We start from the raw sequence: 21,973 nt of genomic DNA on the forward strand, positions 1-21,973 counted from the left end.
CAAATAATTTACTACCTATGTTTTCTTCTAGGAGTTTTATTTCAGGCCTTAAATTTAAATCTTTAATTGATTTTTATTGTATCTGGTCTAAGAGAGGGGTCTGGTTTCTTTTTTCTTTTTTTTTGCATGTATCCAGTTTTCCAACACCGTTTGTTGAAGAGACTGTTGTTAATCTGTTCTGTAATCTTGCCTCCTTTGTCATAGATTAGGTGACCATAGAATCTAGAGATTATTTCTGGGCTCTATTCTGTTACATTGATCTATGTGTCTGTTTTTACACCAGTACCATGCTATTTTGATTTCTATAACCTTATAATGTAGTTTCAAATCAGGGAGTGTGAGAATTCCAGCTTTGTTCTTCTTTCTTAAGATTGCTTTCTCAATTTGCTTCTTTCTCAATATTTCTGGTTCCATATATATTTTCGGATTGTTTGATCTAGTTCTGTGAAAAATGTCATTGGTATTTTGATAGGGATTGCATTGAATCTGTAGTTTGCTTTGGGTAGTATGGTCATTTTAATGATAATAATCCTTCAGATCCATGAGCACAGTATATGCTTCCATTTATTTGTATTTTCTTCTATTTCTTTCTTCAATGTCTTATAATTTTTTGAGTACAGTTATTTTACCTCGTTTGTTAAATTTATTTCTAGGTATTTTTTTTTTATCCAGTTGTAAATGTGATTGCTTTCTTAATTTCTTCTTCTGATTATTTGCTATTAGTATATAGCAGGGGTGGGCAAACTTTTTGACTCGAGGGCCACAATGGGTTCTTAAACTGGACCGGAGGGCCGGAACAAAAGCATGGATGGAGTGTTTGTGTGAACTAATATAAATTCAAAGTAAAGGAGCGGAGGGGAGAGCAAGAGAACCAGATAGAACAGCCGGATCCGGCCCGTGGGCTGTAGTTTGCCCACGGCTGGTATATAGGAATGTGACAAATTTATGTGTATTTTGTATTTTGCTGTTCTATTTGTTTTTTTCTATTAATTTTTTGTAGATTTTTAGGGTTTTATACATATACTAGAGGCCCCGTGCACGAAATTTGTGCATGGGAGGGGAGTCCCTCAGCTTGACCTGCACCCTCTGCAATCCGGGAGCCCTCAGGGGATGTCCTACTGACGGCTTAGGCCCGAGTGGGCCTAAGCCGCAGTCTGGCCTCCCTCTGCAGGAGGTGACCAGGCTGATCAGGGGAAGGCACCACCCCCATCACGCCGCTGCTGCTGCCACTGCCGGCCGCCGCAGCCACCAAGGTATTTCCATCAACACAGACTCCAGTACTTTCACCACAAAAAAATGATAACTTTCTTTAGGCATTTTCAAGATGTCTCTTGCATAGGATATGACATTTCTTTCTTTCTTTTTTTTTTATCCTCACCTGAGGATATTTTCCATTGATTTTTAGAGAGTGTGAAAGAGAGAGGGAAATACAGAGAGAGAAACATCAATGTGAGAGGGATACTTGGGTTGGTTGCCTCCTGCATGAGCCCTGACCTGGGCCCCGGCCAGGGAGAAGCCTGCAACCTAGGTACATGCCCTTGACCAGAATCGAACCCAGACCCTGCGGTCAGCAGGCCGAGGCTCTATCCACTGAGCCAAACCGGCTAGGGCAGGATATGACATTTCTTAGCCCCTCCAGTAGTGGACCTTCGTTTTTTCCTCTGGAGTGAGGTGGAAAAACCTTAGATCACCTTCTTGGATTCTTATTACCCAAGTTACCAAGAACACTGCAAGTGGTGTACAGGGAGCTTAGCCAGTGAGTAGTCAGAAAAGGTGTTTCCTCTGCAGCTCATGCGCAGAGGCAGGACTGCCAGTGCTCTGTGGCTGGCAGGCCCTGCTATCTGTCTGCAGGCCTGCTCGCTCACTTGCCACAGCGCCTGGCAGCCAGGCCCTGCTGTCTGTCTTTGGCCTGCATGCTCACTAGCCCTGGCGCCTGGCAGCCAGGCCCTACTCTCTGCGCCTGCCTCGCCCCGCCCACCGGGCTGCCAGCCTTGCTGTGACAGGAGCCTGTGGGCTGCGGGGGTAGGACCCAGAGGTGCTCCATGCACTTCCTGGTGACCAGTCGTCTATCTGGTCATGATGGCCCTAGGCTATTATTAGTATAGATTATTAGTATAGATCAATGGTCAGCAAACAGTGGCTTGTGAGCCGCGGTTTGCCGCTCTGTTGACTAATGAGTTTGCCGACCACTGGATAGGGGCTTAATCACAAGGAACAACAACAGCCTGTAATTATTGGAATTGAGAATCTAGGTCAGTGGTCGGCAAACTCTTTTCCAATTGTGGATGCCTTTTATTTGTTTTTCTTGTCTTACTGGTTACTGAGGACTTCTGATACTATATTGCATAATAGTGGTGAGAGCAGGCATCCCTGTCTTATTCCTGATCTTAGAGGAAAAGCCTTTAGTTTTTCACCATTGAGTATGATGTTAGCTGTGGACTTGTGATGTTTAGCCTTTACCAAGTTGAGGTAAGTTCTTTCTATACCCACTTCGTTTAGAATTTTTATCATAAGTAGATATTGGTTTTTATCAACTGCTTTTTTTTCATCTATTGATATAATCATATGATTTTTTTTCCCCTTGGTTTTGTTGATGTGATGAACCACATTGTTTTGCAGATGGTGAACCTCCTTTGCAGGAATAATACCCACCTGATAATGTGTATAATCCTTTTAATGTACTGTTGAATTTGGTTTGTTAGTATTTTGTTGAGAATGTTGGCATCTATATTTATCCAAGGATATTGGCCTGTAATTCTTTGTTTTGTAGTGTCTGTCTAGTTTTGGTATTGTAGTAATAATGACTTCATAGAATGAGTTTGGAAGCATTCCTTCTTCAATTTTTTGGGGGTAGTTTGAGGATAGTTACTAATTCTTCTTTAAAATGTTTGGGAGAGCCCACCTGGTATGGCTCAATAGTTGAGCATCAACCTATGAGCCAGGAGGTCACGGTTTGATTCCCGGTCAGGGCACATGCCCAGGTTGCAGGCTCGATCCCCAGTAGGGGGCGTGCAGGAGGCAGCCGATCAATGGTTCTCTCCCTCTCCCTTCCTGTCTAAAACCAATAAAAATATATTTTTTTTAAAAAAAGTCTATTTTGTCTGATCTGAATATTGCTACCCCAGCTTTCTTTTCGTTTCCAGTTACCTGAAAAATCTTTTTCCATTCCTTCACTTTCAGTCTGTGTGTCTTTCAATTTAAAATGAGTGTCCTGTAAGCAAGCATACAGGTAGTCAGCTTTTTGTCTATTCTGCTATGCTATATCTCTAAAAAAATTTTTTAATGTATCTTTATTGTTGAAAGTATTACAGATGTCTCTCTTTTTTCCCCATTGATCTCTTCTAGCCCGTACCCATCCCCCACCCCAGGCCTCCACCACACTGTGTCCATGGATTATACATATATGCATATAAGTTCTTCCTACCCATACACCCACCCTGCCTCTCTTGAGATTCCACAGTCTGTTCTATGCTTTTATGTCTTTAGTTTTTTAATCTGTGTTTTCTTTAGTGTTTTAATTAGATTCCTTTCTCATTTTTTACATGTTTTTTGCTTATGGTTGACATAAGGTTTACATATATATTCATCTATATTTATAGCAGTCTATTTTAAGCTGGTAGGCATTTAAATTCAACTGCATTCTAAAGCACTACTTTTTTACTTCCTTCTCCCACTCTTCATATTTTTGATGTCATGTTTTACCTTTTTGTGTATCTCCTGATTATTTATTATAAGTTAATTTTGCTACTATTATCTTTTAACTTTCATATTAGTTTTTAAGTGATTGATTTACTGTGATTATTATTTATTTGCCTTTACTAGTGAGATTGTTTTCTTTCCTATATATTTCTTTGGTTATGTCCTTTGTTTTTTCTGTATAAAGAATACCTTTTAACATTTCTTTTAAGGCTGGTTTAGTGGTTGTGAACTCCTTTTTATTTTATTTTTTTAAATGGAATTTATTTTAAATGACATTGATTAATAAAATTATTTAGGTTTTAGTGTACAATTCTATAATACATCATCTGATATTGTATTATGTGTTCACCACTCCAGGTCAGGTCTCCTTCTATTTCCATTTATCATCCCTTTGCCCTCTTCTACCCCTCTCCCCCATGCCCCTTTCCATGTCTGTGAGATATATTTTTGTTTTTTATTTAATCCCTTTACCTTTTTCATTCACTCATCTACTCACTCCCCAATCCCCCTCCTCTCTGACAGCTGTCAGTCTGTCTCTGTCTCTATGAATCTGTTTCTATTACGTTAGTTTATTTTTTTTGTTAGATTCCACATATGAGCGAAATCATGTGATTCTTTTGTTTTTGTCTGGGAAACTCATCTCTTCCTCAATTCTGAATGATAGCCTTGCTGGATATAGTATTCTAGGTTGTAGATTTCTTTCTTTCAACACTTTAATAATTTCCTGCCACTTCCTTCTGGCCTGTAAAGTTGCTTCTAAGAAATCAGTTGATAGCCTTATAGGCTATCACTTGTATGTGACTTGTTTCATTCTTGCTCCCTTTAAGATTATATCTTTAACTAGAGGTATGAATTCATGCATGGGTGGGGTCCCTAGGCCTGGCTGGTGATCAGGGCCGATCGTGGCCTTTCATCCAGGGGGAGGGACCGGCAGAGGTTGGCCAGCTAGCCCTAATCGGGGCAGATCAGGGCCAGCTGACTGGGGGGAGGGACTGGCTGGGGGAAGGGACCATGGGAGGTTGGCTGGCTGGCTGTGGGGAAGGACTGCGGGAGGTTGGCCCACCAGGGGGAGGGACCGTGGGAGGTTGGCTGGCTGGCCAATGCAGGGGGAGGGACTGTGGGAGGTTGGCTGGCTGTGGGGGGAGCGGCTGGCTGTGGGAGTGCACTGACCACCAGGGGGCAGCTCCTGCGCTGAGCATCTGCCCCCTGGTGGTCAGTGTGCGTCATAGCGACTGGTCGACCGGTCGTTCCCATCTTTTGGTCGTAACGGTCACTTAGGCTTTTATATACACTGAGTGGCCAGATTATTATGATCTCTGAACGCATAGTAATCTGACCACTCAGTGTACTTCTCTTGAGTACCTCATTTACTTGATATCAAAGATACTATAAATCGTGCACCTGATCAGTTTCTCCTTTGCACTGGCTGGTAGAAAGCTCAGGGCAAATAGGTGGTTGATCTCCAGCAAAAGTCTAGAATACTTTTGGTACCCATTTGAGATACAAATACACTGAGTGGCCAGATTATTATGTGTTCAGAGATTATAATAATCTGGCCACTCAGTGTATATAGATACTTACTGTTTTAATTACAATTTGTCTTGGTTAGGGTCTCTTAGCTTCATATTGTTTGGAACTCTCTGTGTTTTCTGGACCTGAATGTCTGTTTCCTTTCCTAGGTTAGGAAAGTTTTTAGCCATTATTTCTACAAATATTCTTTTTGCCCCTTTCTCTCTCTCTTCTCCTTCTGAAATACCTATAATGCAAATATTAGGGCTGTTGATGTTATCCCAGAGCTCTCTTGATATTATCCTTATTTAAAAAATTTTTTTTTATTTTGTTGTTTTGATTGGGTAATTTCCACTATTTTGTTTTCCAGGTTGGTACTCTATTGTTTGTATTAACTAATCTGCTGTCAATTCCTTGTAATGTATACTTCATTTTAGTTATTGTATTCCTTATCTCCGCTTGGCTCTTTATTACTTTTTCTGTCTCGTTCTTGGAGTGCTAAGTTCCTCTATTCTACTCAGAAGTTTATTAAGCATCCTTATGACTGTTTCATTGAATTCTTTATTAGGCAAATTATCTCCATTTCATTAGGACTTTTCTCTGGAATTTTATTGTTGTTCCTTCATTTGGGCCATATTCTTCTGTCTTCCCATTTTAGTTGACTCTCTGTGTTTGTTTCTGAGTTGGGTATAATAGCACTCTCTCCTAGTCTTAAAAAGTGGTCTCTGTGTAGACTGTGTGTCAAGTAGTTTTTGCTGGTTTTAGTTGAGGTGGGTGCATATACTGCCTTGTGTCACCTGGCCTGAAAGAGTGGGTTCCAGGTGGGACAGCCTTGTGTGTGCATTCTGCCTTTCTCTTCTAATTCTGGTAGGGCTTCTTTGTGTGCTCTTGGCTTAATCTTTTGCTTTACTGTCTGATATCAGCAGGGTGTGGTGGGCCTGCTTCATATGATTGTGTCTCCCCACCAGCTTCCCCCCTCTCCAGGTTGAGTAAGCCTGCTGTGTGCACACAGCTCCACTTTGCTAGTTTTGCTCCCTCTCTGGGCATTACAACTCCTTGTGCACTCAGCTGTGCCCCACTCACTCTACATGGCTAGCCATACGTGTGTGCCCTGTTGCTCTACTTGTCCTCTGTCAAAGCAGGGTTTGGGCAGGCCCACTATGCAGGCCTGCATTTCAATGCCCTGCTACCTCTGGGTGGAGCAGCCTTGCATATGCACACAGTCACTTGTTGTGAATTCTGTACACAGTCTTGGTGGGATATCCCTGCACGTGCAAGCAGTACCCCACTCACTCTCTGCAAGTGGCAACCCTGCATGTGGATATTGCAAAGTTTTGCTAGCTCTGCACTTCTCTCAGGACAGTCCCATGTGCATGCACAGCTGTACCTACTATCTCTGCACTTTCTCTGGAGTGGCAGTTCTGCATGTGGGCAGTGCAGCATTTTGCTAGCGCCACACTTTCTGCAGGAGGGGCAACCTTATGTGAGCATACAGTAGTGCCCTGCTGTCTTTGCACTTTCTCTGGACAGGGTAGTCCTGCTGGCAAGTACCACAGCATTTAGTTGGCTCTGCCCTCTCTCTAGGTGGGGGGGGCCTGCTTGTACATGCAGTAAAGTGGGTGTACAAAGCAGCACCTTCCTATACTTGCTGAATCAATTTTCCCAGTGGAAGGATCCCCTTGTATGTAAGCTATGGTGCCCTCCTGTTTCTGCTGGATCTCCGAAGGGTAACTGAGGACATGCTACCACGCCCTGCAGGTTGGCCAGAAAACCTGGATGGCTCTCACCCACCATCCACATGCTAAGGAAACATATCTAGTGATGCTCACCAGTTGCTTTAATTCCGGATTTTGCCCTCAGCTCCTGGAGAGCTCTTGTGGTTTCCAACTTCCTCTTTGTGGTCTTTCTCTCTTGCTTGTTGTGCAGAAGTAGTTCAGTTGACTCACAGTTGTCTCTCAGGAGAAATCACTGCTTTAAATATAGGTGCACATTCGGTGTATTGGGAGGGGGTAAGTTCAGCAGCAAACTAGAATGTCATCTTAAACCTGCCTCTGAGTATCACTGAATTGATAATAGCAAGGGTGAAGCTGTCTCCAGAGCTTTCAGTGTATTAAATTTCAAACAATGTACACAAGGCAGAAAATCTACACTTATGCTATAAATCACAAAAATGTTCAAATATTCCAGTAATATTCAGAAATTAAAGATCATTAATAATTTGCTTGTTTTTTTACAGAAGTCTTATGTTAGAAAGACTCAGTGAAGGGGAAAATGGTAGTCAATGTGGAGAAAACTTCAGCCTTAGTCCAAACCGCAGTCTAAACAAGAAAACTCTTTCTGGAGTGAAACCATGCTTATACAGTGCTTGTGGGAACGGCTTTATGCATCATTCATCCCATAATAGGCACGTCAGATGTCATGCTGGACACAAGCCCTCTGAGTATCAGAAGTGTAAAGAGAAGCCATATAAATGTAACGTATGTGGGAAAGCCTTCAGTTATCTTCAGTGTTTTGAAAATCATAAAGGAACTCACAATGGAGAAAAAACCTATGAAAGTAAGGAATGTGGGAAAATCTTTAGTTCTTCAACTTCATTTCAAATTTGTGAGAGAAAGCACCCTGGAGAGAAGCCTTATCAGTGTAGACACAGTGGAAAAGCCCTCAGAAATTATCAAAGTTTTCAAAGCCATGAAAGAAGTCATACTAAAGAAAAACTACATGTATGTAAAATATGTAGTAAAGCATTCAAATATTTTAGTAATCTTCAAATACATGAAAGAACGCACACTGCAGAAAAGCCCTATGAATGTAAAGAATGTGGAAAGGCTTTCAGATCTTGCAGTTCTTTACTACCACACAAATGGACTCACACAGGAGAGAAACCCTATGTATGTAAGGAATGTGGAAAAGCATTCAGATATTCTAGGTCCTTACAAACACATGAAAGGTCTCACACTGGAGAGAAACCCTATGAGTGTAAAAAATGTAGTAAAGCATTCAGCGATATCAGTTATCTTCGAAAACATGAAAAAACTCACAGTGCTGAGAAACCCTATGAATGTAAGAATTGTGGAAAAGCCTTCAGATCACCCCGTTACTTAAAATCACATGAAAATATTCACACAGGAGAGGAACCTTATGAATGTAAGGAATGTGGGAAAGTCTTCAAATCTTTTAGTTATTTACAAACACACCAAATTTCTCACCCTGGATGCAAACGCTATGAATGTAAGGAATGTGGAAAAACCTTCAGCTATTACAGTTCCTTACAAATACATGAAATATCTCACACTGGAGAGAAGCGCTATGCGTGTACAAAATGTGGTAAAGCACTCAAGTATCTGAGTAATCTTCGAATACATGAAAGAACACACACTGCAGAGAAACACTATGAATGTAAGGAGTGTGGAAAGGTCTTCAAATCTTATCGTTCCGTACAAACACATGAAAGAACTCACTCAGGAGAGAAACCTTATATGTGTAAACATTGTGGTAAAGCCTACGTTTCTCACAAATCCCTTCAAAGACACACAAAAATACATACTTGCAATAACACCTTATAAATGTAAGGAATGTGGGAAAGCATTCACTCGCCTTAGTTTATATCAAAGACATGAAAGATTTCAAACTGGAGAGACCCTATGAATGTAAGCAATGTGGTAAAACCTACACAGAACACAATTTCTCACCAGATGGGAATAAACTCATACTATACAAAAACCCTATGAATATAAGTAATATGGAAAAGCCTTTGTAACAAACCCCTTTGAAAATCACAGATTGTGAGTGCACAGTGGAGAGTAACCATATACAGTCAAACTTTGGTTCTTGAATGTCTTCCATCTTGAACAACTCAGTTCTCAACCAAGTTATTCACAGAAAAATGTCTTGCTTGTTGCCCTGGCCAGTGTGCCTAAGTGGTTAGAGCCATTGGCCCATGCACCAAAGGGTCATGGGTTCCATTCCTGGCCCCAGTTAGGGCATATGCACAGGGCAACCAATCAACATCTCACATGGATGTTCCTCTCTCTTTCTCTTTCTCTCTCCCTCTCCCCTCCCTCTTCCCTCCTTCCCTTCCACTTTCTCTAAAAAAACAGTGGAGAACTAGATTTCAACAACAACAAATACATGGCATCCCAAAAACTTATCCACACTTTAACAGCTGATAGCTCAGTTGATGTTTCTTTTTAGCCAGACTAAGCTTTGAATAAAGTAAATACATGCTAAAATGCTACTGGAAGTTTTACTAGAAGTTTGAAAATGCAATTGAAGTACAAACACTGCCTTTATAATTATTCAAAGTATGTATACATTTTTTGGGGGGGGGACATTTAACAGCTAATAACTCAATTTTCACTCCTTTTCAGTTTTAAGTGATTTGAAATAATAGGTGAAACCAGATTAAGCTTTGAGTAAATAAAATTTATCCACTAGACTTTTTTTTATAAGTTTACAGTAAAAAACCAGCAACACAAATTGAGGGCACACAAATACTGAATGAAATGATTCTTGATGTTTATGATTCCATTGCTTCACATTATCAGCAATGCTGTTCATCAGTTTGAAAACAGGCATTGACAAAAAAAAGGATTCATTTCTGTAGATTCTGTTACATTTTGAAAATGAACTGTATGTTGAAAACTGACTTTATAATCATTCAAACTCTGTATATATTTCGGGGGGACCCTATCTATAGATACAGATGTAGATATAGATATATTTGAAACTTATATTTCAAATATATGTATATTTCAAATACATATTTGAAAACAAAAAAAAGACAGTTTTTTGTAACTTGGGATTTACCTAATAACCTTGTGACAGTCCATGGGTATCTATAGTCCATTATATGCATTCTTCCTTCCTTACTCCCTTTTTGGGGGTGATGGGTATAAGAACCTTTTTCCATTTTCCTTACAATATCAGTGGGGTAAATCTTTATGTAAAGTTTGTGAAAGAATATATTGTTGTGTGAATTATTTTCCATATTTTGTCCTTTTTATTTTTGTCTTGACTGGCATATGTTGAATAAATTTTTATATAAAAAGAGAGACCTGTGATAAAGGACAAAATCTCTAGAGTTGGAGATATGCCCTCTGTGGGTAACATTAAGAACTAGATTTTCCAGAATTTATTTCCACTATGATTCCGCAGTAGAATTTACCAGTAATCTCACTTGCATGAGACTTGGAAGGCAGAAGCAAAAATGGCATTAGATATTGGAGAGCCACCATACAGGGAGAGAGACAGATAACCAGGTGCTATGATACACCATTTCCTAGCTAAAATTTTAGAATCTTTTTCCATCAAGAGTATTTTCCAAACTACCAATTGTTTGATTTTTATTTTCTTAGAGGTGTCATTTTCCACTGACCTATTTCAGCCTTTCATGCTTGTGAGTATTCTATGATTTCCCTCTTTGGGTTATATCCATATAAGCTCTAATTTGTATAGGAAACAGCTTTATGCTGTTAATTGTGTTAGTATGTTTTCCTGATTCACCATGCTGTCTACATTGGTGCAGTCAAAAAGAATGATATGGGTGCTTGTTTCTCTGTGGCATGTGCAGTGGCTGCCTTGACCCAGTCCTTCCATGTAAGAATATGCCCCTTCCTTCTGTCAGGAAGACTGGGTGTTTTCTGTTACTTGAAGCTGAGTGTAACCCCTCAGTATGTTTTCAGTTATGTTTGAATTTTATGTGATTAATCAATAAAATTTTTTTAAAAAAAACACGTATGTGCATTTTTTGTCAAATATTTGTGGATTTTCAAATACACTGCATTTTTTTCTCAGTCATATAAGTTCAGGTGTATTTTTTCTAAGGCAAATTTTTAAAAATTAAATATATTGAAATAACTGGTTAATATGTTTCTGGTGTATAAATTAAAAATACATCATCTGTCTATTTCATTTTGCAGGCAGATCTTATTTTTTTCCTTTTTTGGGTACATTTTTTTGTCTCTAATTTGTTTTTCATAATATAAAAAACATAAATCATGGTTTTCTTATTACCCTCTTTCTATATATATATATATAGATATATATAGATATATATATCTATATATATAGATAGATAGATAGATAGATAGATAGATAGATAGATTTCAGAGAGGAAGGGAAAGGGATAGAGAGAGAGAGAAACATCAATAAGAGAGAATCATGGATCAGCCGCCTCCTGCACACCTCACACTGGGGATCAATCCCGCAACCCAGGGCATGTGCCCTGACCGGGAATCGAACCGTGACCCCCTGGTTCATAGATCAACGCTCAACTGCTGAGCCACGCCTGCCGGGCTCATTACCTTCTTTCTATGTGATCCACAGGATCGCACCTGTAGCCAAAAAGAGAGATGTAGTCCTCACATCTGTTAGAATGGCTATTATCAATAAGACAAGAAATAACTAGTGTTGGAGAGGATGTGAGGAAAAGGTAACCTCTGTAAACTGCTGGTGGAACTGTAAATTGGTGCAGCTACTATGGAAAACAGAACAAATTTTTCTCAAAAAATTTTATAGTACCATATGACCCAGCAATCCCTCTTTTGGGTATCCACTTGAAAATTTTGAAAACGTTTATTTGTAAAGATATATGTGCCCCTGTGTTCATTACAGCATTATTCACAATAGCCAAGACATGGAAAAACCTAAACGTCTTCCAACAGATGATGATAATGAAGATGTGAACATGTATAAATGGAATACTATTCAGCCATAAAAAGATTAAATACTGACATTTGTGACAGTATAGATGGATCTTGAGAATACTAGTATGCCAAGTGAAATAAGACAGAAGGCCAAGTACTGTGTTATTTCACTTTTATGTAGGATATAAAACAAAAAGCAAATGAACAAACTAAGCAAACTAAAATGCATAGGTACAACAGAATGGTGGTTACCAGAAATGGGAGGGAGATGGGGGAGTATAAAGAGGGTAAAAGGTATCAAGTATATGATTACAGAAGGAGACTAGCCTTTTCTAGTAGTGAGTACATAATAGATTATACAGATGTATTATAAAGTTGTACACCTGACTTTTATGTAATGTTATCCAATATTACCCAATAGATTTAATTTAAAAAGGGAAATGTAATGAATTCTAACAAGAATGGCCACAAACGATAAATGACTGTCCGGTGTAATAGTAACAAGGTGCCCAAAAGAACTTTTAATAGGATTTTGGCTTGTGTTAGATTATTTGATTGCTATGCAAGGAAGCAAGACCTTTTTCTGTATTGAATGCTGAGGAGGTAAACTTTATCTACTTTTGGTAATCATAATTGTTTTCTAGGAGGTAAAACCAATGTAGTCAAGCTCAAGTTAATTTATAGGGATCTCCAGTCAGTGACATTAGAAAGGAGGGAGACTATTGGTCATTGTTACGATTTGGAACTATATTTTTAGAGATATGAGCACAAAATATGCTTACAAATGATCCACAAACCCTGTTACCTATTTCACTATTCACACGTTTTTATTCACATGCTTAGACCTCAAGCATATGTGAAATCGTGGGTAACGAGTAATGGCTACAACTTTTTATAAAGAGCAAAGAAGTTCAACCTAAGAAATGTGTTTACTAAAAAATTACATATTGGAGGGGTTTTGTTCAAATGTGCACCACAACTGTTCTTTTGTGTTCTATCTTATGATGGCAGCATTACTTGCTACAAATTTGGGAAAACTCACAAACTAAAATGTTATGTACATGTGTATTTAATTTACTATACATATGATAGAAAGTGAATGACACATTGGGTTTTATATGATAGAAGAATGTTAAAATCTCCTGAACCGCCTGACCGGTTTAGCTCAGTGGATAGAGCATCGGCCTGCGGACTCAAGGGTCCCAGGTTCGATTCCGGTCAAGGGCATATACCTTGGTTGTGGGCACATCCCCAGTAGGGGGTGTGCAGGAGGCAACTGATGGATGATTTTCTCTCATTTATGTTTCTAACTCTCCCTCTCCCATCCTCTCTGTCAAAAATCAATAAAATACATATTTTTTAAAAATATATTTTATTGATTTGTTACAGAGAGGAAGGGAGAGGGATAGAGAGTTAGAAACATCAATGAGAGAGAACATTGATCAGCTGCCTCCTGCATACCCCCCACTGGGGATGTGCCTGCAACCAAGGTACATGCCCTTGACTGGAATCGAACCTGGGACCCTTGAGTCCGCAGGCCGACACTCTATCCACTGAGCCAAACCGGTCAGGGCTAAAATACATATTTTTTTAAAAATCTCCTGAACCTAGATTTTATATGTTCATTTCTTTCCCCCAATGTGGAATCCTTATTAGGAAGGATTGAATGACTGTGGATGAAGGACACTGGCTAAAACAAGTTTTTCTTGCAGCCCTATCTTAATTGGAAAAACACCCTCTAGAGCAGGGGTGGGCAAACTTTTTGACTCGAGGGCCACAATGGGTTCTTAAACTGGACCGGAGGGCTGGAATAAAAGCATGGATGGAGTGTTTGTGTGAACTAATATAAATTCAAAGTAAAGGAGCGGAGGGGAGAGCAAGAGAACCGGATAGAACAGCCGGATCCGGCCCGTGGGCCGTAGTTTGCCCACGACTGCTCTAGAGTGAAATGAGAAGGCTCCCAGAGTCTGTCTTTTAGGTGTTTCTGTTTAAAATATTTATATATTTTTTATTTCAGAGAGGAAGGGAGAGGGAAAGAGAGATAGAAACATCCTATATAATAAAAGCCTAATATGCTAAGTGTCTGGTCATCCGGTTGTCCATTCAATCAAAGTGGCATATGCTAATGATACGCTAAGGCAGCTCAACGCTTGTTATGTTGTGCACTGAACACCCGGGGGCAGACACTCCGGTAGCTTAGCTTGCTGCTGGGGTCCAGCTGATCAGGACTGTGCAATATGGGCCAGACGCCCTGGAGCCCTCCCACAGTCCCTCCCTGGCTGGCCAATCTCTTGCATCCCTCCCTGGCCCCAATCATGCACCTGTGGGGTTCCTCGGCCTTTCCTGCGCCTTCTTGCAATCCAGGACCCCTTGAGGGATGTTGGAGAGCTGGTTTCAGCCCGATCCCACTCAATGCAGGAGCTGCCTCCTGATGGTCAGTGTGCTCCCACAGCAGAAGCACTGCTCAGCCAGAAGCCGGGCTCAAGGCTGGCAAGTGCAGCGACTGTGGCGGGAGCCTCTCCCACCTCCATGGAAGTGCTAAAGATGTCCAACTGATAGCTTAGGCCTGCTCCCCGTCAGTCGGACATCCCCTGAGGGCTCCTGGACTGTGAGAGGGCACAGGCCAGGCTAAGGGATCCCCGTGAGTGTATGAATTTTGTGCACCAGGCCTCTAGTCAATGATAAGAGAGAATCATTAATTAGCTGCCTCTTGCAGGCCCCACACTGGTGATTGAGCCTGCAACCTGGGCATGTGCCCTGACTCAGAATCAAGCTGTGACCTTCTGGTTCAGAAGTCAATGCTTAACCACTGAGCCACACTGGCCAGACTTTTATTTTCAATGAGATCCCTTAGACCTTTGGATGCACTGTGGTTCCGAAACAAAGGTGAATCCCAAGTGGGATCTGCTTGGTGATACTCTCAGTCATGTGCATCTTTTAGAAAATTTAATTGCCATGTTTGGACCATTTTCAGCTTCTTATTACCTAATTCAAGCCCACTCTGTGCCTGCTTACTTAAAAACATCTTTAGAGCCCTGGCTGGTTTGGCTCAGTGGATAGAGTGTCGGCCTGTGAACTGAAGAGTCACGGGTTCAATTCCAGTCAAGGGCACATGCCTGGGTTGTGGGCTTGATCCCCAGTGGGGGGCATGTGGGAAGCTGCCGATCACTGATTCTCTCTCATCATTGATGTTTCTCTCTCTCTTCCTCCCTCTCCCTTCCACTCTAAAACCAATAAAAATATATTTTAAAAAAATCTTTAGAAATCCATGCTTATCCCAGTCTGATAATTTCTTTGAGGCAATACCAGGCCTTGTGTGCTGAGAGGGTGACAGAAGCAGATGTAGAATCTATGTCATGGACACATTCCCCTTGGTCACAGCAGTCCCAGCTATAGTTTATCAGATCTGCTTGATTGCTTATTCACATGACACTTGATAATTGACTGACTTTGAATGAGGAAACATGGTTTAAGAATTTGTCACAATAAGTCACTCGATTATTATTTATTCCCCATACCTGCTGACCCATAAAATGTTTTATTAGCCTTTTCTGCATTGAAAAATCTCTAAATCACCTACGATGGACATTGCCTAAGGCAGTGGTCAGCAAACTGCGGCTCACGAGCCACATGAGGCTCTTTGGCCCCTTGAGTGTGGCTCTTCCACAAAATACCACGGCCTGGGTGAGTCTATTTTGAAGAAGTGGCGTTAGAAGAAGTTTAAGTTTAAAAAATTTGGCTCTCAAATTTCAATCGTTGTACTGTTGATATTTGGCTCTGTTGACTAATGAGTTTGCCGACCACTGGCCTAAGGCATTCTTGTATCAGAAACTATTCTCAGCTGGTGATGCACACCGAGCATCCCCTGCTGAAATTGACAGAATCCTTTTTAAATGGAGGTCCTCTCAGGGCCTGAGTTGGTGATCCTCCACAGCCAGCTTCCTGTTTCGTCTTGGATCATGAATGCAGGTCCCCTCAGGCTTTCTAAGCCAATGCCTTTTCATTGAACAGAAAACAGAATGGAGACAAAAATGACTTATCTGGTATATCTCATCTACCAGAGGAAGTGTGTTCTCCTCTTCTGTGATTAATGCAGTCCATTCTATAGAAGAGGTCTTCTTTCTAAACACATTGGGAATCAGTTGGGAACACATGAATGAACAGGGACTTCATACTTTTATAGACAGTATGTTGTAACCAAATGCGATGGAGCCCACTGCAGACATGATGCGTTCTGTCCCTAGTTCAAACAAACAGGTCATCCCTGATCAAAGACTGGATAGAAGAATCAGATTAGTCAAATTCTAGGCAATTGTGTCAGCACTAGCCAATTCCCTGGTGAAGAATTTAATTCTTCTGCTCATGTTACTGATCTTTTGGCCAGGACAATGATCTAGCTATCTCAATAGCAACTCCTCTAAGGTTCCATTGGCATAAAGAACTCTGGGAAGATCTCTTGCCCCATAATACCCTAATACAAATCAAGGTCACTCCTAAATCTGCACTTATTCAACCTCAATCTGCAAAGGCTCATTTTATTGGTCATGACAATAAATTGACTTGAATTTCTGAGACACATACCAACACCTCAGACCTGCTGGTATCAACTGTGGCCCTGTGGTATCTTGAAATATGAAAATATGGACCTCTAACCAGAGGTCTAGGTAAAAATTCAAGGGACTTTCCTCCTCTTCTATGGCTAACTTGGTGACTGATCAATGAGCCTGATGTGAAAATACCACACCATTAATATAGTCGATGTATTCCAGGCCGCGGAGGGGTCCCTACAGTAGGTGTCAAGTAGACTTTGTAGGATCCCTCACCCCCTCTGGTTAGCTAAGTGCTATGATCAGACCATGGTAGGAACTCATATGTAAAAATTACTAATCCTGTCGTGCACTGAAGCGAAAATGCAAGGAGGCACCAAGACACAGTAGGTATTACTGATATCAACTCATTTACCAAAATTTAAAAACAACACTAAGGTCTCAAAAAAAGTATTTAATGGAACCAGTACATCTCTAATGACTCCTGGTACAACCCTCATAGTATGGCCTACTGGCTTACTTAGAAAACCGCACCTCCGTTTACAGAGACCTTCCTGCTGATGGCTGAGCTGCTCCTAATTTTTATAGAAAGGGTAGTGGTCATAGGTACACAAGAATCTGAAGTACTCACTCTTGGGAATGGTGGGAGAAGACAGAATGGTGTAACCTGTAAGGAGGGAGGGGGAGAGAGTGAAGAAGGGGGAGAGAGAGATGTTCAATGAAAAAGCAACTTGGCCATTAGAGAGAGGTGGCTGTACCACCAGAGCTGGGATGCATTAAAAGACAGAGTGCTCACCTGGCAGACACAAAATCCACTCTCCCAGCCAAAGGGGCAAAAAGCTTGCTCAAAGCACTCTGAAATGTGAGACCCTAATGAGAGTCTGAACTTAAATCAGAAGCCTGCTGCTGCAGAGCCTACTCAGTCAGGAGGAGGAGCCCCCCCCCCCGCCCCCGCCGCCATACAGCCCCTTATTATTGATGTAGACACTGACATCACAGAAGCTGGGGAGAAACCCCCCAAGTGCTTGGGTTGGGGACCTCATTAGCCCAAAGATGGCAGGGAGAAGGTGTCTTTATCTAGGAAAGCAGTTCTCAACCTGTGGGTCGTGACCCCTTTTGGGGTCGAACGACCCTTTCACAGGGGTTGCCTAAGGCACCCTGCATATCAGATATTTACATTACGTTTCATAACAGTAGCAAAATTACAGTTATGAAGTAGCAACGAAAATAACTTTATGGTTGGGGTCACCACAACATGAGGAACTGTATTAAAGGATCGCAGCATTAGGAAGCTGGAGAACCACTGGTCTAGGGCTTTGTGGATATTGGTCCATGTTCTTTGGAACTTGGGGGTGAGCTGGGGGCTGGGGGTGGGTAGTGGAGATAGTAGGCACTTTCTTTACTAAGGACTGGGACTTAGAATTCTAGAGAGTTCTGAAACCTCAGAATACTCACTGCTGGTGCTAGTGGCCTAGATCTGGAGGCTATAACCTACACAGGTAGAGGGAGATAGGGTGAAGAGGGAAGAATGAAACAAGAGAATGTGAGACCTGAGATTCTAAACAAGATGGCAGCTTCTTATTGTTAATATAGCAATTGTGTTGGACCAAGGTGAGTGGCCCAGGTTAGGTCACCACGGTTCAACTGGCCTAGATCACAGGACAGCCACTCCCTGTCTAGCTGCGGTACCATGGGGTCAGAGTTATGAGTGTAGACAGTGTTGACTCCTTTGGCTGTCCCATTTTTCTCAGGCCTGGAGTGAGTGGTTGAGGGAGATGATAACAAATGGAATACCTAGGGAGGGGTCCTAAGACCCCTGGGGTCAAGACAGAAATGGGTCAGATGAAATGAGGAAGCTGAGAAGTCACACTTAAATGCTCTAAGCACACTGATTTCCAGCCATGCTGGGACTGTGAACAGAGTCAATGGGTAGGAGAATTCTTATTAAATTGGAGAAACCTTTATCCTCACAGCATGGGGACAAGATACTTGTGAAGAGCTGGAATTTAAGATTAAAGCAAGTGAATCCCCACTGATGTGGCTCAGCGGTTGAGTGTAAACCCAGAAACCAAGAGTTCCTGGTTTTGATTTCCAGTCAGGGCACATGCCCAGGTTGTGGGCTTGATCCCCAGTGTGGGGTGTGCAGGAGGCAGCTGATCAATGATTCTCTTTCATCATTGATGTTTCTCTCTCTCTTATTCCTCTCCATTCTTCTCTGAAATCAATATATATACTAGAGGCCTGGTGCACGACATTTGTGCACGGGGGTGGAGGGAGAATCCCTCAGCCTGGCCTATGCCCTCTTGCAGTCCAGGACCCCTTGGGGGATGTTTGCCTAGTGGCCCTAAGCCGGCAGGTGGACATCCCCCGAGGAGTCCTTAGCACTGCCACAGAAGTGGGAGAGGCTCCTGCTACCACCGCTGTGCTCACCAGCCATGAGCCCAGCTTCTGGTTGAGCGGTGCTCCCCCTGTGGGAGCACACTGACCACCAAGGGGCAGCTCCTGCATTGAGCATCTGCCCCCTGGTGGTCAGTATGCGTCATAGCGACCGTTCCACCGTTTGGGCCATTTGCATATTAGGGTTTTATTATATTAATATTATACACACACACACATATTAGGGTTTTATTATATTAATATTATACACACACACACAGATATATATATATATATACACACACACACACACACACATATATATATATATATATATATATATATATACACACACACAGAGAGAGAGAGAGAGAGGGAAGCCTTGTTTTAATGAGTTGTTTGGAATTGTTTTTTAAAAAAGAAGAAATTTGATGTCAGGCTGGATGTGAGGAAGCAGCCATCATTAGAAAGAGCAGGTGGCAATGTCACTGTTATAGCCTTTTCAATTGGAATCGGTAGCTATGAAAATATTACATATGCATATCCTTCCACTAGCAGTTCTATCCCTGGGCGATTCTCTCAGCCAAGGATTATCTTATGTTAAGAGCTGAGTTGTGTGTCCCCAATTCACACATTGATGTCTAAAAGCTCATTACCTCAAAATGTGCCTGTATTTTGATTGATGGTCTTTAAGAAAATAATTGAGTTCATTGGTATGGGTCGTAATCCAATATGACTGGCGTTCTTACAAGAAGAGGTCAGATTGCTTTCTTTTTTCTGGCGGCTGTGAAGATGGCGGACATTCCAACTGAGCATGCCTATCAAAAGCAGCTGAATATCTTTCAAAATAAAAAGAGGAGCCCTGCTTGGTGTGGCTTAGTTGGTTGAGCATCGAAAGGTCGTCAGTTTGATTCCCGGTCAGGGCAAATGCCCTGGTTGTGTGCTTGATCCCTGGTCAGGGTGTGTGAGGGAGGCAGCAGGTGAGGAAGGTAGCAGATCCCTCTCTCCCTCCTCTCCCTCTCTCTTTAAAATCATTAAAAACTTAATTTTATTTAAAAAAATTTTTAAAAGAGGATACTGCTTGGAGAAACTGGCAAAGAGAAGCTACCATCAAACTACAAGGATCCAGGCTTCAAGACATCCAAGAGGCCATTGAGGGCACCTACACTGACAAGAAATGCCACCTGAGGGCGCATCTTGTCTGGTGTGATGACCAAGATGAAGATGTGGAGGACCATTATCACCCCGGAGACCACCTGCACCACATCCAAAAGAACAGCTGCTGTGAGAAGTGCCACAGAACATGTCATTGCATCTGCCCCGCTTCAGAGATGTCCAGAGTGGTGACATTGTCACGGTTGATGAGTGGCAGCCCCAGAGCAAGACCGTGCACTTCAGTGTGCTCGAGATCACCAAAACTGCCGGCACCAAGAAGCATTTCCACAAGTTCTGAGACTGGATACCTGCCCATTCCCTCCAAAAATAAAGGTATTTTCTCAGTTAAAAATAAAAACAAAACAAAACAAAAAAACATACAACAAAAACACTCAAAAGAGGTGAGGTCACACAGAAGCACAGAGGAAACAGATGAACACAAAGATAAAAGATGGTCATCTACAAGCCACTTAATTTTTTAAAAAAAGATTTTGTGGAGGAGCCTGCAACCAAGATATGTGCCCTTGACCAGAATTGAACCTGGGACCCTTTGGTCCACAAGTGGACGCTCTAGCCACTAAGCCAGCCGTGGGCAAACTACGGCCCGCGGGCCGGATCCGGCTGTTCTATCTGGTTCTCTTGCTCTCCCCTCCGCTCCTTTACTTTGAATTTATATTAGTTCACACAAACACTCCATCCATGCTTTTGTTCCGGCCCTCCGGTCCAGTTTAAGAACCCATTGTGGCCCTCGAGTCAAAAAGTTTGCCCACCCCTGCTAAGCCAAACTGGCGAGGGCTATCAGAAACCACTTTAGATGATCCCAATAAAATAATGGACACAGCAACTGAATTGAATAATGTTGAGGTCCAACTGCATTGAAGGAATGCATCACTGTGGCAAATGACATACCTTGCCAAACATCATGAAGACAAGTGAGGCCTCAGCTCCTCGACTGGGGGGAGGGGAGTCCCAGTGGTGCATTCTGTAGAGCACAAATTGCATATACCTATAGAACAGATTAATCCTATCCTCTCTTTCTCTGTATAAACCCTCCTACTAAGTGTGATGATGTGTAAAACTTGGAGAAATTTTGGAGGGACAGTGAGGCTGACTACTACTCAGGATACCTGGGGCAGGCAATTCAAACCGTCAAAACAGCAGCAAAATGCAAGATGTTTATGGCCTAGTGTAAATTCCAACAATGTACAGATTTCTCTAACACTGTATTTCAAAAAATATTTCCTATCCTTTCATATATCTGGTAGTGGAAAGAATGGAGGCCCAGACTCCTTTGGGAGTGGGGCAGTGGGACACTAGTGGGAAAGCCTGGGAGGACCCCCCAAAAGTCTCCAGATTTGAGTCCAGGTTCTGGGCTGCCCAGATCATCTTGGGATCCTGGGTGTACAGACACCTTAGTGCACACTCTTACCTCTCACCAGCTCTGACTGGTGGTGGCCTGATGTACCTGCCCTCTGTCAAGGATATCAAGAATTTGAACCCATCTACCAGCTCCTCCATAATCTCTCAGTAAAACAGTGCTCAGTATCCAGGCCAGGACATATCAGGGGCCTGCCTGGGCATCACCACAGGGGGGACCTCACCATAAATTTTGCTCCCCTGATCAGATACAGAGAAGCATCTGCAGCGATTAAGGGAACAAAATGACACCTTTAAGGGCCCAAAATGACCAATATGTAGGGAAACTTGGTCCTTAATACTCCTTTTTTTTAAAAAATATGTTTTTATTAATTTGAGAGAGAGAGGGAGGCTGCCTCCTGCACACCCACCACTGTAGGGGGATCAAGCCCACAACGTAGGCATGTGCCCTGACCGGGAATCAAACCAGCGACCTCTCGGGGCATGAACTGAGCCACACCAGCCAGGACTCAGCACTCACTTTTTATTCTGATACATGGCCTTGGGTATACACTTAACAGACACATCAGACTTCCAATACTCAACAACTTGCTTCTGCCCAGGAAGTCCCCTCCCCGCCTGCCTGCCTTGCCCTCCACTCCAAAACACACAGAAGAAAGGGCAGGG

At 42.1% G+C, this 21,973-nt stretch overlaps 1 protein-coding gene and 1 pseudogene across 4 annotated transcripts in view; both read left to right on the plus strand.

Moving 5' to 3' along the window:
• LOC308250192 (uncharacterized protein) overlaps positions 1-21,973 on the plus strand; it is a 75,660-nt gene that overhangs the window by 23,774 nt on the left and 29,913 nt on the right. For 2 of the 3 annotated variants that reach the window (XM_080672558.1, XM_080672559.1), the window contains exon 4: positions 7,445-10,930. The exons of the other annotated variant lie outside the window; for it this stretch is intronic. In XM_080672558.1, coding sequence (XP_080528684.1) covers positions 7,445-8,771 — 1,327 coding nt within the window. In that variant the 3' untranslated portion in view covers positions 8,772-10,930. Of the gene's footprint in view, positions 1-7,444; positions 10,931-21,973 lie in introns of those variants that run through there. 3 annotated transcript variants of the gene reach the window in all.
• LOC308250596 (small ribosomal subunit protein uS17-like) lies at positions 19,568-20,228 on the plus strand (annotated as a pseudogene). Its single transcript has 2 exons — positions 19,568-19,654; positions 19,847-20,228. The product of its transcript is annotated as a small ribosomal subunit protein uS17-like (transcript).

The sequence above is a fragment of the Plecotus auritus genome (genome assembly GCF_963455305.1).
Source record: "Plecotus auritus genome assembly, chromosome: 6".
NCBI lineage: Eukaryota > Metazoa > Chordata > Mammalia > Chiroptera > Vespertilionidae > Plecotus > Plecotus auritus.